Below are 20,266 nucleotides of genomic sequence, written 5' to 3'. Positions count from 1 at the left end.
TTTTACCTACACAAGGTGCCTATTTATTTTTAATTGTAGTTTTTAGGATTAATGTCTCTTTAAAACAATCGTCTAAGTGGGAAACTCATTTTTATTCAAATATACTGATAATAATTCACAGCTAAATAATAATGCAAGGAATTAAAACAGCAAATCTCAAAAGAAAACCCCAATGAGCACGTGCAGAATACAAAAGCGTACGTGTCATCGCTGTGGTTTATTCGTGATTGAAGAAATCGTCTCCCCTACATTTACTAAATGCTCACTGGCGTTTGAGCGAGCATGCTCAGGATACAGCAGCTTTATGTTCATACACACACAAAAACACATATTAGTCCTCAATAGCGCATTTACCTATTAAACGCAAATGAAAAAGAAACGACTCTGGTGAGGCTAATTCAATTTCAGCTTAATGCACAATCTGAGCTCAACCTCCCCATTAAACGAGCTTCTTTAATTTGAGCAATGTACTCTCATTGTTGTGCGCTCGCAGACGAAAGATTGGCTCAACTAACGATTGCAAATGAACGAACGAAGGCTTCGGGAAAAACTGAGCCCTCGGGCGGCGCGTTGTTCTGTGCCTTAGCTACGCGCTCTCTCATGCATATGTTGAAAATGAGTCCGCAATGTCAGCAATTACAACTAATGGCATTCGTGAGCTTGTCAAAACAACGTTCGGAAACACCTGAGGACATTTGCGCATTTGTGTGTCGGAACGTTTTAAAAGATGCTGCAATATGTGAGGGAGAAAAACAAAATGAAGACAGTTTTGTTTATGTTAGGAGTCTTTCGCTTGTTGTTTTTTCGCTGTAGTCCTGTCCGCCTCTGTCAGCCGGGGTGTCTCCGTAAGGGACACTGATACGGAGTGACACTGTTTATTTGGGTGACAAGTAGGATTTCCCTCACGGCAGTATAGAGCCTTTAGTTCTATACAGAGCAGCTTAGATATCTCATCATTTAAGAAGACACTAGAATAGAAGAGTAATAGAGGATTATGCTAATTGTATAGGAACATTTGCATAATCATTTTAACAACATTCCCAGCACTTTCCGAAATTATACCAGGAAAATGGTGAAACTGATATGTGCCACTGAAATATAGTGCATCTTTTTCAGAGTTCAATTTTAAGGATGTTTTTATTTCTAAACCAAAATTAAGTGACTTTACATTGCTGACATATTTACATACAACATCAAAGTACAAATGCAAAAGGCTTTCAAGGTTAGAAAAAACATGTCCACTGCAGTCAAACGTTTTAGGACACTTGTGAACACAAATGTTTCTCATTGTTTTAAAAAGGTTTTGTCTAAAAGTGTGTTTCGCTGACAAAGTAATATAATTCAGCAAATATATAAAAAATGTGAATCTTTTGACCTGTAGTGTATATGAATGTACAAGGTGCGAGTGACAGTTCTGTCCAATTCCCTAACATAGGCACCGGTTCATCGTTTCATATCTCAAACCCAGTCTGATAAAAACAATGGGAAAGTTTTCAATAAATCCCTCACAAAACTGCTCTAAAGGTTCAAATTGTGCTGAAATCAGGGTGTAAAATGTCCCGCTAGATTACCAGAGCTCCATGCTTTGACCTGTACAATCCAGCCACTATACACAACACTTGTTGTCATGACATCACAACTTCAACCGTGACAATCTTGCTTTCCAAGTGGGCCAGAGACGTGAACAGGGCAGGTCGATTGAGGAACAATACACTGTCTCAATGCACGGATCTTTCACACTATGCCCTCCTCAGCTCTACTTCCAAGACATTCTTGCAATCTAGACTCAACGCTTTATTGCACCACATTATTAAAGTCCTGTGACATGTTGTTTTGATTGATAATATCCCCTCAGGTCTTACAATAAACTGTTGATAGAGACAGACACTGATTATCTTGTGATTGTACAACACGCTAAAAGCTTCTTTGAAGAGAAAGGAATTAGATAGGAGTGGTTAGTATACAAAGCTTGATTCAGCACATCATGTATACATGCACATATGACAGATTTTATATGAACTCTCGACCTTCCCTTGACACAGATTTTCAGAAAAGGGCAGATTAAGTGTGCAAGTGTAATGCGATGGCTTAGTTTGGTTGGAGATGACTGCAGTTACTCTATATGCTCAAAATGTAGATGCAAAAAATCAGTCAACATTGACTAAAAGGAACAGTTCACACAAAAATGAAAAATCTGTCTCCATTTACTCACCCTAAATTTGTTCCAAATATGTATAAATGTCTTTGTTCTGCTGAAAACAAAAGAAGACACTTTGAAGAATGTAGGAAATCAAACAGTTCCGAGGCACTTTTGACTAGAATTGTTATTTGTCCTATTATGGTAGTCAATGGTGGCAATGAATTGTTTGGATACAAGCATTCTTTCAAATATCTTTCTCTGTGTTCACCAGAACTAAGCGATTTATATAAATTTGGAACAAATTGAAAGGTGAGTAAATAACGATAACATTTTTCATTTTGGGTGAACTGTTCCTTTAAAGTCAAGTCAACTCAAGTAAGCTTTATATAAGCTTTATTACAATATCAGCCCTTTTTACAATTGTCATTGTTACAAAGCAGCTGTACATAAAACATTTTGACTATAAGCAAAACATATACAAGTAAAAACAAAAATGGTGAAAACACAGAAGACAGACACACACATCGATTCAAACACACCAACATACAAAATACTCCACACAAAGAGAAAAGGGTCTGGCTAACTACGACTACAGTACAGTATGTTCTCCCTGCAGCTTAAAGTGCCCCAAATGTGATTTTCTGCTCAAATGAGACTTGTTTACACAATCTTTCAAATGTGGCTCAAATCACATCAAACATGCCCTTAAACAAACCATTAAGGCATTAAATACATATAGGTAACAAATCTGATGCTCATTTGAGATTCATCTGCACATTACATAATTATGAAAAATATATGGAATTCTATGAAATTGAGTCAAAAACAGCATATTGTTTTTATTATATAAAATACACATTTTAATTTATAGACACATAACCACTGTATCCTCATTTTTGGCTCCTGACTCATACTTCGTAAATTTCACATTAGCTCACCAACCTGCACCACATTTCCCAGAATTCAACAGCTTCACTTTTCCTGATTAAAGTTCTGGTGGGATTTCCATTATGAGTCAGGCACTTACACCACGTTCCCCCTCGACCAATTACTTCATCACCATATGCTCATGCACTTTAAAACCTAAGATTCAAATGAGGTAAAACAGTAAAAATGAGGTAAGCCTTCCACCATGTTCCTTGTTCCATTATGCTAGGTGCCTATGTTCGCCGCATTACGTAAATAGCTGCCTCTAATGCCTGTTCAAGAAACGTTTGGTTAAATTACAGGGGAGTAGTACGGCGTATTGAATTGGATACACGACATCGCTGTCCTTGCCTCTGTAAGCATGGATTAGTTTATGGTTTTTACCCTATTTTAGAGACTGAAATAGAACTTCTTAGAGAATATGAGAACTGACAGTGTGTGCGAAGGCAGTCAATCACGAGGAATGAAATGCAGAAAAATAGCATGCGAGCGAGAGAGCAGGATGGAAAGTAAAAGCGGAGGTTAAGGTACAAGAAATATAGAAAGCGAGACCACAGAAAGTCAGCCGCAAAGTGTCAGGTACTCCAAAACAGAGATGCCTGCCAAGATAAAAAGAGAAAAAAGTAAAAGAGAATATTATGAAAGGTGTGAGGCTTAACTGATCGTGCTGAACTGCTGCATCTAGTGACTGCTTTACAACTCTGAGCGAAAACAAATGATGGGTTGCTTTGGCTCAGAAGTGTATATAACTCAAACGTGACATTGGAGAATGGAGAACAATGTGCATTACATCTCGACAGACCAATTTCTCTATGTGACACGCCTCCTAATGGCTCATATATCTGGTTCTGTGTAAGACCTGAGCCTTTGGCAATGGACACCAAGAAAGCAACTAAGAGAAAGAAGATCACTGGAAGGAGAGAGAGAAAATCTTTAGAAACAAGGTGCAACAGGTGCTTGGATCGTATGTTGCTGCAAGAGAGACGACAAAAAGGATTCTGGAAAAACATCAGATACTTATAATTATAAACAATAATTCCTTCAAGCCTTTACCATGAAGAAACAACAGGCAGAAATATAAAGATCAGAATGACATGAAGGTGGTATAGGAGAACGAAAGAAGAGCACTTCAGAGAGGGGGAGAGAGTGTTTGTCCCTCTGTCTCTTAACTCAGGTTGCTGTGAAGTGTTTAATGTTTGGAGATGTCTGCCAAAAACAATGACTTTCTTCTGAACTTTAATTCTGCAAAGAACTGACAGAGCATCGGTGTGAGAGGCCTGTATGAACGCTGGCAGAAATTAAAATGAAAGAGGTCTAAGAATTTCAGTAGCGAACTTGGAAATACAGCAAAGAAAATCGTCTAAACAAAAAACTGGGGCTGCTGTGCAAGCAGTTGGCGTGGTTATAGCGTTGCTATTTTACCTGCCATGATGTCTGCGTCCCATAACACTAACTTTAATGCACAATAGCGTTTTGGCAGCTAACACACAACAGACGCTGCGATCGCCTATTCCTCCATAAACAAGCCCCATACTGCGGGCAATACATATTAGCTAGGAACACAGCAGAAATGCTATCATTGCAAACAAAAGACCTCTGTTGTATCCTTGTCACTCTCTATCAAAGCATTTATATCACAGATAGATACAATAATTTGGAATCACCCTTAAAATCAGCTTTGCTTTTCCTTAAAGGAACAGTTCACCCAAAAACCTCGAGTTGTTCCAAATCTGTATATACATATATTTGGAAGAATGTTCTTGGCCACCATTGACTACCATAGTAAGACAAATTACAATGCCATGCAGTCAAAAGGGCCCCAGAACTGTTTGCTTTCCTACATTCTTTAAATGATCTTCTTTTGTGTTCAACCTAACAAATACCGGTAAATTTTTTAAGACTTTTTTTTAATGATGATTTCAATTTTAATGTCTCAATCAATCTTACAAAGAGACATTTACCATTAATAAACCATGAACCCTGGAAATGTGATAAAGACCAATTCAGTATGCAAATCAGACACTACAATTATACATAATCACAGGCAATTGGCATGCCGAACACATCCAAAAGATCAATCAAAGGTGAAGTGTGTGAGATTTGCTGTGTTAAAAAACTTTCTTCTATCCCATCTAAATAGAAGACAATTACAGATCGTATGATAAACCCAAAGCAATATTGTGCGAGTTTGGGTTATGTTTGCATTGCAATATCATATTCGTATTCTCAACATTTCAATGTTACAACTCAATGACATCACAATAGGGCGGGACTTACCATCATCCCATGTGCCGTCCTGGTCGGCCGCCCCATTATGGTCGTCGTCTGGGGCCACACTGTCACAGTCAGCCCCGTCCAATAGACTGCCTTCCTCCTCCACAATGTGAAGCTTGTCCTCATCTTCCGAGTCCGACTGGCCCTCCAGCACATGACTGTAGTTACTCACTGCATACAGACACAAACAACAAGATTTAGAGAGAATGCTAAGATACGCAGTCTAGCTAGAGGAGTGGTAGAAGCCGGATTTGTGAAAATGTATTGGTATACACAGCAGTAAAAGATTAGCGCAAAAAAGCCACTTGTGATATGCTCAGATCAAAACTGAAACTGACAGTTGATGTGTGAGAAATGACTGAAGAGAGATAGAGAAATGAAGAGTACGTCAGGGAACAATTCAATTAATTCCAAAATAACACAGGAGCCGTTCCTGTGTCCTTTAAGCGAGCAAATGAAACAAGACAAAGAATCACTGAGGAATAAATCAATAAATCACAACAAAACCATTCATGGCCAAATGGTCCAGCATGGACAGAGTGAGACTAAGTGCAGTTGTGAATTAACAATCAAAGTACTGTAACAGTGAGGTCATTTACAGTACAGTACAGTAACGGATATATTGTACTTCTATTCAGTCCCATTTTTAAAACTGAGAGGTCATTTAACATCAATTCCAAAAATAATGATTGTGTTGAAAGAGATTTCATGAACACCCGTCTGCCACAGGTCAAAAATGCTCAGTCGATGCATCAGGATATTAAGGACACTCATGTATCTAAACACACACACTGTGTATCGAACAAATAAAAAAATGACTTCAACAACTATTTCGTTTTTTGAAAAAGAGGAGTGACTGGGTGACCTCCTTGTCTGCAGTATAGAGAGAGATAAAGCTAAAACATCATTGATTTTCTGTAACTGGCCAGACGGCCTTAATTAGTAATGTGTGTGTGTGTGTGTGAGTGAGAGAGAGAGAGAGAGAGAGAGAGAGAGAGAGAGAGAGAGAGATAGGGGAGGTGTGTGTGAGTGCGTGTGTGTACACGCGTGTTTGCATGCGAGACTAAGTGTGATTTGACATTCTATTAAAACAGGGGATGACAGAGGGGTAAGCTCACCTAACAAGTTCTCATTTGTTAGGGGTAAGTGCTGGCAGAACAAGCCCTCTAATGGAGCGTGTATAAATCAAGATGAGGTTGAATGCTCAGATTTATAAATTCAACTAAAAGACATAACTGAGACCAGCCACAGGGAACAATGTCTTGTGAACAACTTGCTAAATTATAAATACCTTGTCATTGAAAGTAAATAAAACGGTGTTGCTTGAGATGGTTGTCGCTGTTAGGACCGCCAGCATATTTCTTGTTGTAAATAAAATTAACTACAGTAACTACCATCTGCTAAAGAATAACTACAAATACTGTACCATCAGAAATAGTTTTTGTGAATTTTATTGCTTAGGCTGTTAAAACAAAAATGAGGAATGAAGGGTCTTGTCAGTTCTGTGCCACAAGAAACTAGTTTGATTTTTCGTATATGCTGCTGCGAGGGACACAATGAGCTGTGATGCTTGTCAGCGGAATACTTTATTAAAATGTACATTATGCAAGAAAGTGTCAGTCTGCGTCTTTGTAATAGATGGCAATCGTGATGTTTGTAAAGCAGGTGTATGAGTTTTTTTGCAGGGAGGGGAATGAAAGGTGTGCCAAGAGCCCTCCACTCTTTCTCTCTCTCTCTCCATTTCTCTCGTGTGCGCTCGCTCTCCGTCATTCTTCTTTTCCACTCATCTAAGTACCTCTCTCCGGCCAAATCAATTTTCCTCTGAGAGGAGCAAAGTCAGCAGAGGGGTTGGCCGTACAGACACACACACACACACTCCATATCTCTTGTGCTGGCCTTATCTGGCACATTTACATTCAGCTGATTTTGTGCTTTTTGTAGCACTCTTTAACCAACACTCTCTCTCAATCTTCTTCTATTTCTCTGGCCTGTGCTTTTATTCTACACCTGTTGGGAGCATGTACATACATAAACCTTTTCTTTCTCTCCATCCCTCAATCTTTGGTTTTCAGATCATGGATGGCTGCAGTATTTCTATACACACAATAGTCTCCACATGCAGCCAGCATGAAAAAAATGCTGTCTGTGCCAAAATGAAAAATCATAAAGATAGACTCATCGCTCACTAGCCACGAGTTCTGTCAAAGGCATCCGAGTGATGTACAGATCACCGTGAGAGTCAATTCGGTGTCCTGTGAAGGCGACGCTACGGCATCAATCCCATCAGGCTGTTCAGCCAAGGGAAGCAAACGGTGAGGCTAGTCAGCAGAAGACAGAAGTAAAGGGACAGCGGAGAGTTTGTGAGCTCAGAGTGAGTGATCCATAACAAACAGCCACGGGCCGTGTTCCGGTGTTCCGCACGGGAGATTTCATTACAGCCTTCAGGAGGTACACACAGGAAAAGTGACTAAACAAACGCCTCACAGAGAAAAGTATTGCTCGCATTATGCTAGTGCTGTAATCTAAAACTGTGCGAAGGCACGGGTAGAACAAACTATACAAAACACACGCTACATAAAACATGGGGATAGGGTTCAAAAACAAAGATTAGGACAAATTATTTACTATCCCTGCAGAAAGAAATCTAAAAAGAATATAATGACAAGTACATTTTACGTTTTTATTTACGTTTCCAATCTCATCTGAAAAATAATCACAACGTGATTGTTTTGCTCAAAAATGCAGGCCACGCATATCACCATGAATATCTCAAGTCAGCATCTGAAACCATTAGCCTAATGAGTCTACATTCCTATTGGTCAATCACTTTTCCAGATTTTCCTTCTTTATGGATTTTACAATCAACCCATAGCGAGGTAATATGCTGACTGAGTTTCCAATCTGTCGCTACATACCTGTGTGATAAAGCCTGTGTTCTCAGAAATCTATTTTTGTAGTTACTGAATAAAATCTGATATAATCTCCTCCAATGACCTGTAATGTTCTGTCTGTATGCTCTTCAACATTAAAACAAGATAAGATACTAACCTTGAATGTAATAAATGTACATATATAATAATTATATTCATGAATATAAAGTGTAAAGTTTAATGAAGTGTAATAGGATTCGTTCTCAGAACCAATGAAGTATTTAACAGGCACATGGTTTATCGTAATTACCTAAAATAATCTGTTTAATGTTATGTTTACCTGTTGGAGTCTTTTTTTTAATGGACAGCTAATGCTAAGGTGTTCACCATGTTTGGCTTTCTGGTGGCCATTTTGGATTTCATTGTTGTAGTTGCACTTACACTTCCTTGTCACTAGGCTTCAATATATAAAGTTATAAAGTATCATTTGAGGTGCCCCCTAATATCTGAAGGTTTACTGATAAATGTGTCTGAAAGCAATCCCTCCAATATAGATCTCAACTCACCTGCACAAAGCTCAACTGCTTGTTAGCAGTACATCAAATAGGAGTCTTTAAATAATGGATTGAACTTTCTTCCATCTAGACTGCAGCTGAGATAAAAGACACATGAGACTCGGAGGCAGACAAGAGGTATTGATTTGTCATTTAGGAAGGTGAGCGGCTGGTTTCCCATGAGCCTTTGCCACCGAGAACATTCGCATCTGCTAATTGTATTCTCAATCCGGGGGGAAGTTTACCCAAAAATGAAAAAAATCACCCTCATGTCATTCCAAACCTCAATGACGTAAGATTTTTGAAGAACTTTGGTAACCATGTAACATTGTTCAATACAATATTTCTCTGAATATATTTCTAAGAATGAAAGTCATAAAGTGTTTGAACACATGACGGATGAATGAACACATGACGGATGAATAAACGATAACGATGATATTTTTGGGTGAACTTTGCCTTACATCTTTTAATGGTACAGCATGGTAAAAGAAGACCTGTCACTATTCCCACTAATCTTTTTTCTCAAATCTAAACATTGTTTTGAATTATTTAAATCGTTTTTTTCTAATGTGAAAAGCTACTCAGAATCAGTCAGTAGGGATGTTAATATATTAACATGTAGTGAAAAAACATTTTACAACAAATCTTTCAGAAAGGCATCTTTGCTAAAACAGTATAATCTTTCAGCAGTATATATTAATCATTAACAACTGTGATTTAACAAAATAATCTAAGGCATACCCATGCCTCACTCTGGATTCTGTTCATGGGATTTATCACCAATGAAGGGATCGTGAAAGGGGCACATGAGCTGTAAATTACGGTGCTCTTTTCCCTTCACATTGACAGCTACATTTACCTCCCAGAGTCGTGAGCTGAACCCCACTGGTCTGTGTTTCACTTTCCTATGGAAAGGAACTCATTCTATACCTGCAGTTCTTCATACACCAACTTATGAAAACACAAAGTGGGTGTTCTCCACCCCAGAAAAACTTAATAGCTTGTAATTGGGTTTCAATAGCAAGCACAGTTGTCTTTTAGGCTTAAGAACATGTTTTCTTCCAAAGCTGTCTTTAAAGATAGAGAATGGATGTTTGTTTAAGAAGTCTGCTACAGTAGGAATAGATGGTCAGGTTTTTTCGTACGTTTGTTCATCCGAGCTTTTATATCGCTCCTCCAGGCCTGGTGAGAGAAGCTATGCCTGGAATGTCCAATCATAACACTCTCCCTGAGTGGCTCGCCATAACCACAGATCTCTGTGTCAGCCTTTCTTACCTTCATTACCTTCGACAGCCGTAAACTGCACTGTTGAGTTTCTGCAGCAAAGAGTAATTAATGGTGCTAAGTCAAGCATCACTATTGATAATACTAGGGTTAGGGATTTCAACAAAATTTCAGGGTGTAACTCTTCCTGCACTATTAACGCTACAGACACAAATCACGTGTGATATTACTTTTACAAACAATTAGAACTAAGTGTTTCAGACAGATTATAATAAAACAGTTTTAAATGTTCCAAAAATAACCAAATCATGACTGGTAGGTACCAAAACAGACTTGGATGCGAGGTCTAACCAACACATAGCAACACCCTAGCAACCACCTAGAACTGCATAGCATGTACCAAAAACGTTTTATGTCAAGCAATTCTTAACAATCATTATGGTAGCACATCATCTCTTCCCTTTTTTCAGAAAATGTCAAAATGATGTAATGGATTTAAAATATTTTTTTGAAGATTTAAAGGGACAGGACACCTAAAAATAAAACCCTTGACATATGGTTTAAAACCAGTATATGACTCAAAAGATGATAAATGTCACAAATAAAACGATGAAAGAATTTACATTTTTGGGTGAACTATCCCTTCAAGCACCAACACAGGTGAATTCATCCATCTGGATCTTTCAAAAATTGTATAACTCTGCAATGCTTTGCTGTATTTGTTATAGTTGTGAGCATGTATGATAACAGCACCGCTCACAGAAACAGCTCTGAAGGAATGAAGACACACCCTGCGCTAGAAGTGAGCTATATATAAACCAAAGCTTTGATACACACATTAAACACACACTTCTGCTTTTATCTCAAACTAGATATGTGCAAAATCTGAAAAATAATAATGTACAACTCTTCTGAATCATAGTGTATATGCTGTTATCCTTTATGACGTACAAACTCTTTTCCTCTGGCAAACTCGCGCACACACAGTCACAAGCTTCAAACCACATCCCCACCCAGCATTCTTTTCTCTAGTGCAGACACACTAACCACAACAAGACAGAATCATTACATCAAACAAAAGCTTGTCATCTGACACATCTGCGCATCTAAAGAGTTTGCAAACTCAGATTTGACATATTTCCCTTGTTTCTGAGTTCAGTGCTGCACGGTCTGCTCTGAGCTGTAGGGGGCAACCTGTTCCCAAGGAGACGTTTCCGAGGCAACAGAGGCAGATGGAAAACAGTATGCCCCAGTTTGCCGACCATTTAACATTCATGTGATGCAAGCGTCTATTCTATCTTATGTTAGATAGAATGAGGGATGAGTAGTTGAAGTTGTGGAATATACAGATTAATATCATTGCTGTCTTTCCGAAACCTCGGCTGTGCAAATTCAATGTTTTTCAGGAAAGAGAAAAAACACTGTGCTTATAAATTGATTAAACGCAAGCACTTTTTAATAGTTTTTATTGATTATGTATTTGCCAGTGACAAACATAAATGGTGACTATTACTAATGATTTATGCAAAAAAACAGACATTAAAATCACGAAATATGGAGATACAAGATTTCAGAAGGACAGCAGAACTCACAACTTTAAAAGAAACTGCATATTCTTCTCAATCTGGTCTCGTTCCCTTTCTCCTTCCCTCCACTTCCTGTCCTTTGAGAATCAGCACACAAGCTTGTGTTATAGATGGCAACGGTGGCACTTGTCCATGTCTAACTTTACAAGTGCATCATTATCCGGCCAATGCTAAGATTTTAATTAGTCGCAGCAGGTTGTCTTCTTTGATTCACACACTTCGCTTATGCTAATATTATTATACGGTACAAATGTATAGTTTGCATTACATCCATTTGTGCAAGAACGTATGATGCATACGTGTAATGAGCAAGGCTGACATTGAGAGCTCACATCTGACCATCCATGATGCGTGCCTGGCCTTCAAATAAGTGTGTGTGTCTGCACGTGTGTGCGAGTATTTTGAGATAATCTTGCTCGGCTCAGCTGGGTTCTTCTAAATAAGGTCAGAGAGCGCGATCATACCTGCACCACGATAGCAAAGCATGCGGCCTCATCTGTGCTGCCAAGGCGTCAGCGCTTACTTTAGTCTGTTTACGTTTGAGGTGAGACTATCCCCATTCACGGGCATGTAACACTCTCCGGGACGCACACAGGATGTGTATGAATTTAAAGTTTGTGGTTAAACCCAGTCCTTAAAAAATTAAGAACCTGTGCAGTTTTAATGTTACGGCAGTGCACTACCTGTCAGTGAAAGTACAGCGGAATGTTGCAACACTCGTGCATTATCAGCGCCTGTTTTCTGTCTGCGCAGTCCTAGACTTTGTGACTGCATGTGTGTTATGGAGGAAACATCTGTTGTGTTGGGACTGCTGGGTAGTCAGTCCTGTACCTGGATATAGCTCACTAACCTGCACCTTCCCTTGTACAGTTTCACTACCTTTCTCTCTCATTCTTTCTTTCTCACTCTTTTCTCTCTCTCTCACGTCCCACTCTTCCCCTCCATCTGAACTGTCACCTTCTATCTATAAGTCTGCACCACACTTGTCTTCATAAGCTGATAAAGAAGTGACCTCAATGTAGACTCAGTGTCCGCACACTGAATTTAGGCTCTAACGTAACACACTTTGTTTATGATGGGAAAGTCCCGTCGTCATGGTAACACTAACAAAATTAACACAAAGCATCAAAATGTTGTTTGAGAATATACAGATGTGACCGCACACCTGTGTCAACAGGAAATTGGGATTTATTTAAATTTGTATGCATACGTGTAACAGATTAAACATAATATTTTAATAATATATATTTGTTTCCTCAACTGATGCGTTGAACTATCCATTCCTCACCCAATTTCCTTTTTTAAGGCATTGTGATGTTTAAATCCTTTAAAGCATGGTTAACAAACAGGTATGTAGACTTTCAAGATAAAGGACGGATTAACGCTTACACTATAAATATGATGTGGTCACCTCAGATGTGTTTCAAGCGATCCAAACACAAAATGTTTGGAACTTGTTTAAACCTGCATTTAGCTCTGTATTTAGTATTGTGGCACTTAAACCAAGTCAGATTGCAATGAGATTTAATGGAAAGGTAGAAATATCTAGGGATTAATGATAAACCACGATAAAAACGTCAAACGGTTAATAATATCATGTCATATTTTAGATATCATTAAAGCGTAACTTATTGTTACTAACGGTAAAAGCTGCCCAGCGTCAGCCAAAGCTAGCAACAGTATAACAGAGGTGCATTGTGAAACGTGCGTTTTGTTCGTTTAAGGAGTGTAAAATAAACAAGCGAAAAAATATGTTATTGACATGAGACAATTCAGCCTAGTCTGCTCCCATTTATTTGCGATTACAGGGGGAAATATATACTGAAATAGGTTTAATTCATAGCTCGTATGACTGCAGGTGTCTCCTGGGTCCTAAAGAACACCCGGTTACACACGGCACTTGCATTTATGTTGCGTTTAAATTAATGTCTGATTTACTGAAGGTATCTGAACAAGATATCTGAACAACCTAATGACTCCATGGTGTCAGTATTAATATTAATGTTATTTATTTGATGTTTATGACAACAAAATGTGCTTTTAACAAGTCACATCAGTATAAAACTTGGTATCTGTACTTTTTGGACATTTCCAAAGCACATTGTTAAAAAACTGATAACCCTGATGATTTTGTACACTATAATGCTGATATGAAATTTCCATGTCTAAAATACATTGTGTTCTACAGAAGAAAGAATGATAAATGATAGAATTCTCATTTTTGGGAGAACTATCCCTAATATACCAAATGTGCTCCGATCAATCAGATTACAATCAAACTCTGAAAAATTTCAATATAAACTCAGATTATGTTCTTTAATGACTACATGCTAATTGTCAGTTGTCTCGGATCTTACAAAAACCACCCAACACCGGGCCATACATAGTTCAATGACACAGCTATGGACTCCATGAAAGAACAACATCCAAGTGATGATTATTTTCCTCTTGGTACGGCTTTCCTCTTATGTGGTTTTTCCAGACATGTAATATTTGCTGCTTTCTTTCTCACACACATAAATCCTGTCCAAAAGTTTCATCTATGAAATGATCAATAAAAGAAGGAGTGAATGAGCCAGTGAAGTCTAGACAAAACATTGAACAGTCTGTCCGACTGACCAGCTCACCCAAACCACACACTCAAAACAAATACACATTTATTTATAGGCTATACACACACACAATTAAATCGACATGAACAGCGTACAATCCAGTACAATCCAGACTTGATTAGTCAATTTAAGAGCATCCGAGTGCATTTTGTGCATTTGTGTGTGTGCGTAATTAATTAATTTTCTTAACAGAATAAAACATTACTGACAACTTGTGTCCATATTATTTGTATTACTGTATATAGCAATCGTTTATAGAAGAAATAAGGCACTTAAGTACCTTGTGCTTCTCATATCAAAACAAAACTTTGTCTACTTATATACATCTAAATTAAACATTTCGAGATTACAAAAACTATGGGTTCAGCTTTAAGACACATACATGTAATAATGGTTAGTCACCGAGTTGCACAGAGGAAAAAATAGGGAAGATTTTAGTTGTTTTCATTTCATAAAAATGTAAATTAATCTCTTTCGTAAACAGCATTGCATCTCATGTCATCAAGACACATGCTGAATCAGGTTGTAGAAACAGTTCTGCAAAAGTCTGTCACATTTAAGACACGCCTTCAGTTTTTAAATGGATACATCTCACCCTGTGACGCCTAAACTGAGAACACCTTAAACCGGATTTAACCGGTCAGTGGTTCACACCAAAAGGAGGCCCACTCGCAGTCTCAGCTGTTGGGTTGTGGGAACAGGTGAAGTGTGCAGCAAAGGATGTCTATTCTTGGGGGATGGGAAAACAGTCAAGCTGTCCCTCCCTTTCCAACCTAAAATAGTCCAAATAACAACATTCAACGGTGTTTGATCTATGTGAGATCAGGCTGTGGTTACAGCGCTGAAAAAACTCTTAATGGCTTGAAAAGACAAAGCAGCGCTGTCAAAGTCCATATTCATCTGGACAGAGAGCTTGGTGGAGGCAGATCCTGTCACACACGGTCACAGGAAGACTGAGAGAGAGGCTGCTCAGATTCTTGTATTTAAAGGTCAGGTCTCATAAAGCTGATCATTCAGACAGCCTGACACTTACAGAGGTGAAGAGATGCCCCAGGCATACACACACATTCACAAACTCCTACTAGAGAGATGAGTCAACAAAAAAAACGACCTTAGAAACCCTCCCACGTCACGCTCTGAAATAGCAGAGATCTGCATATTTTACTCTCTGTTTGTTTCACGGGTCCGTGTGACTTGCTCTATGGTGACTACAAAGTTAACACATATTTTTTTTCAAGATCAACACTCAAAAAGGGGTTTTCAATGACTAATACTGATATAGAGAACAGGGTGGTTGATTTCTTATATATTATCTATTAAAGACATGCACAATATTTCCTCAAACCTCACAAGAATTTATAAGACATCGTTTAGTAGTCATTGCCAAAGCTGCTGGTAGAGTTTGAAAGTGACACCCTTAAAATATCGAAAAAAATTGAACATGGCGAATATATATCGGCCTCTGTAAACAACAGCATAACAACATTGACCGTACAGACCCCCTGTTGCATTTGCAAGCACATAACTAAATAACATTTAAATAAAAACGGCTTTCGAGTTAACTTCAACCTCATATTTCCTGCCACGATTAGACCACTAAGAATGTCGGAAAACAAATGTCACAACTTCTGTTGTGTTGGGCACAGGGTTGTGGGCAATAGTAGCCACGTTGCTGCAAAACAGATGCACATCTACAAAAAACATTTTAAATAGTCCACCATCTGTGACATGATCATTTTTGACATTGAGTATGATTTAGGATCAATGCAAATCTCATATATTGTACTAGCTATCTAGTATGGAAAGTATACAAGTAGAATGTACAGTCCCATGTAGTATTTAAATTACTTTGTAATTCTCATAATTTCAAAGATTTTGACAAACGTAATCTCAAAGATTATTTGAGCTCTGAGATGGTCGACTGAGTGCCAGCAGGGTGTGTCTTGCTCCAGGGCAGCGAGGAGGGCTTGAGCCCCCAAGTCTCCTGGAGCTCACCGATCCATCTAGTGCTGCTCCATTACACACTTCTAAATGGACAAGACAGCAATCACTTACACAATCACAAGCAGGCGAGATATATCTAACCTAACCAGCCATGAGAGAGTGTGTGTGTGTGTGTTGAGAGTCACAGGGAGATGGAGAGAATAAAGTGATTGAATGTCGGTGTAGTCACTAATTACAAGAATTGACAAGCATCAGTTGGCCTGCTTTTGTTTTGATCACTGATCACTAGATTTAATGTTGTTCCGACAAACACACAAATGTGTATTTAGCACTAGTTACTTGTCTACCTTTCAATAATGTTTTGTATTAAAACTGAATATTTAATGAGGAAAATATACCCCTGTAGGGCGGGGCTCGATTTTATCCACCCAGAAGTGTTGTTTCACGCACAAACATTTTAGGAATAATGTACATTGACAAATTATGCAAATGAACATGATGAAAGTTAAAAGGATTTTGATTTCATCTTGGCTGACCTGACAGATATATGATGTCACGGGGGACAACATATTGACAAACTGAAGCCTCCCTTTTGTCTGTGACTTGGTGTGTGTCAGAGCGAAAGATGTACACTGATAGCTCACTGACAGAAATCAATGTGCACACTGACAAACCACTCAATGTAAAACAACACAGATCTCTAATTTCATCTCACCTTTACTAATGGGATATCTGACCTATACAATTACACACGCGCGCACACACACACACACACACATACACACACACACACACAATGCAACAAAACTTCTGTTCGCTTTAACACCAGACTGAGTGTACATGTTGTCCCATAAAATAATAACAGCGTTTAAACTAATATTTCTATTGAACTGTACACATTGACCAAATTTCATTAGTCAATGCAACCCTTCCTGATAGTTCCTAATACACAACACTCTTTTAAGACAGCACACTTTATAGCAATGTGAACATTGGTGCTTGTGTGTTTGTTTTATACACTTTGAAGATCCCTTGACTTCAGGAAACTCACTTATGCTGCTTTTAATAAACACAATAGGAGGGTATGACGCAATGCATTGCAAAAGTGTACGTGTTTTGTGATTGATGGATAGATTGTCCCTGATTCCCCCCTAAAGCGCAAAGTGGAAAACTAAAGAAAATAGGAAAGGAGAGGACTGAAAGACTTACAAAAGAAAAACATCTGTAAATTCTCAGCGTCTTAAGATGTGATGCAGCGCTCTACTTTTATTTAGCATACTTAGACAGTAAAAACTAAGGGTGTTTACATAATACTGGAATTATTGTCATTTACTATTTTAGTTTTTAGAAGTGTAAGAAAGAGTGAGGCCAGGGAGCTGATCTCTGATGACAGATTATTATACCTAATGTAAACATGACAGCAGCGAAAATCTATAAACAAATACAACAACCTGATTTTAAAACAGAGCAACACAACACGGTTCTTGGAAATGATGTATAGTTTGCTTTTTAATGATTTTATCCAAATGATAAGGAAACAGAAAGCTTGCGAATATGCAGATGAGTGGCGCGGTGTTGTGGGCTTGTTATTTGTCAGGAACACGAAGCACGCTCTCGTTCTCATTGGGCAAATGGCATTTGATTTTTGTAGCTAGGCAACACTCCCATGCGTGACATTTACCTGCCAGACCAAATAACCAAATACAAAACATTCACATACACATGCGTGCATTAACAAATGCAGATGTGCGTAAAACCAAGAGCACACGTAGTCGTGCAGTCTGGATTCACGATTTGTCATACAATTCACAAAGTAAAGTATAAAGACCTTGACCACTGTATAACACAACACAGATTTTCTACCTTATTTGTAACACATGCTTACACACAAACACTGTAATGTTGCCTCAGACATCTAATTTGCACAAATTGGCAAACAAAGTCGTCAAATAGTCTGAACGTTTTGAATTTTCTTTATGTCTTTGAAACACCACAATTAGTGGAAAATGATGTCAAAACAACCTCTTAATCTGAGAAAAATAAACAGCTTGACAGATAAACATAACAGATTAGAGATTACAATCATCTGATTGCGTCTCCACATGCACACGGTTACACAGAAAAAACAGAAACACACACACACCTGTGGGTTTACAGAAACAATCAGGTGCAGACCATCAGTATAATGAGAGAGTGAGAGAGTGAGAGGGAGAGAGAGAGAGAGAGAGAGAGACACTTATGCTGCTTTTTAAAATGTCATAAACGTAATTGCAATGGAAACGAAATATCAAAATAAGTCACACTTATTTTACAGAAAGAAAGTCTAGGCCTAGTATAACCATGGCTCTCAAAAAATTGAACAAACCAAGTGAAGTTATAAATAAAAAAGCAATGTTTTTGATTAAAAGTGTATAAGTTTTTGGTTACTTCCTGGTTGTCAAACTTTGTGGAACATGCCCATAGTTAATGTGATGAAGTACACCTGTGTTTACATCACTAAGAAACTGCCGTCATACATCTACCAAGGGTTTGGGAACAGCTGGTTAAAAGTAATCACTTAAATGTCTCGTGTAATGTTAGTTCAGGGAAAACTATGGCATTATTGCAGATGATGCCTGCTTTATTATTTAGTTATGCAATGCAATAAAATTCATGTATTTTTTAAGTTGTCTTAAACAGACTAAAAACATGTAAACAAACAAACCAACAGAGGTTTGGACTGAAACAGTCTGAAAAGAATCTACTTGACAGATGTGTGTACTTTATGATTCTTATTTATTCACTCTCTACCATCCGGCGATGTGTCACACTCACAAGCAGACTTTCTGCTTTGACGTATCTTTACCTGTACCTTTTTTAATAATATTTCCTACCCTTTCTCTATCTTTAACAACATATTTTCCTTATTGAAAAAGAAATCAAACTGAAACAGAACAAATGGAAGTCATCAGATCACTAGGCAGAGTGATGCGTGTGTGTGTCTGTATGTAACCCAGGTGCGCTCCAGACATCATCTCAATCTTCCCTGCATCTGTGTCTCATCCACCTCTTACATCTCCAGACGGCTTTATTAAGTCAACTCAGAACCCTTGATGGAGAAGAACTGCGGCATCTTTGAGTCTACAGGAAGTTCTTGTGCTAATAGTTGATTTACAATGAGTCAGAACTGAAAATTCTAATGAAGTCTGTGTTAAAAAACATACTGGTATGTTTTGACAGGTGATTTGTACATCACATTATTCTGTGGAATTATGAGAAGTTACAGTGATTGGAAGAATATTCAGGTACAGATGGACACGTACATATCCTGCTGTAAGTGCCTCAAATAAAACTAGGAACATCTTTTAAAATCTGGATAACCTGTCAAATCCATTGTTTATTTTGTCCGCAAAAGCAAAATTAATTGTTTGCTCATACTCTCCTGAACTGCATAAAATCAGCCAATGAGATAATAACTTGCCTGATCAAGAATGTACTTTTCAGATGAGGTGGTCTGTGGGTGGTGCATAGGCGTGATGTCTGAGCTCAGACCAAACTGGCGCTAATGAAACTGATAATTCATTCCGCCACGATTCCCTGATGCGACAACTAAAAAACGACATATTTTATTGCAGAACGAAGGGGACATAGTGTTTGTTAAGAAGGGCATGTCCTCCAGGTCTCAGAAGAAAGGGAAAAGGAGAAGTGAAAAAAGTAAGAGCGCTTGTTGACATTGGGCCATATTTAACCGCCTACACACCAGCCTGTGCTTTGATGTAGCACGAGAAATTAAAAAGGGCGGAACAGAGAACCGAAAGAGAGAGAAAAAAGTACAGAGAGACGAGGAAAGAAAAACACTGAAGTCATCAACGTCTCAATTTCAAAGAGAGCAAGAGAGAGAGGTCAGGCGACCATGATGTATGTGTTGACATAATTAAGGATTTAAGGTAAAATAGAGATGTAAGTTGAAGGCATTTACGTTTTTAGCATTGTGACATTAGTGATCTTGATAGCCAGCAAAAAATAGACTAGAAGTAAGGACCAGAATATCAACAAACCGCAGACCGTAAGTATATAACTTTGGTGTGCAACTTGTCCTGTACCATTTGTGCTACAGACATGCGTAATACCTTAGATCATGCGATGTCATGTG

At 38.3% G+C, this 20,266-nt stretch overlaps 1 protein-coding gene across 1 annotated transcript in view; it reads right to left on the bottom strand.

Annotated features, from left to right (window-relative positions):
• The window catches only part of zeb1b (zinc finger E-box binding homeobox 1b), a 50,011-nt gene that overhangs the window by 10,051 nt on the left and 19,694 nt on the right, over positions 1 to 20,266 (bottom strand). Inside the window, exon 2 of the mRNA XM_079476885.1 lies at positions 5,345 to 5,512. Coding sequence (XP_079333011.1) covers positions 5,345 to 5,512 — 168 coding nt within the window. The remainder of the gene's footprint in view (positions 1 to 5,344; positions 5,513 to 20,266) is intronic.

This window comes from Barbatula barbatula (assembly GCF_947034865.1).
Source record: "Barbatula barbatula genome assembly, chromosome: 16".
Lineage (NCBI taxonomy): Eukaryota > Metazoa > Chordata > Actinopteri > Cypriniformes > Nemacheilidae > Barbatula > Barbatula barbatula.
This window is presented reverse-complemented; position numbering and strand designations above follow the sequence as displayed.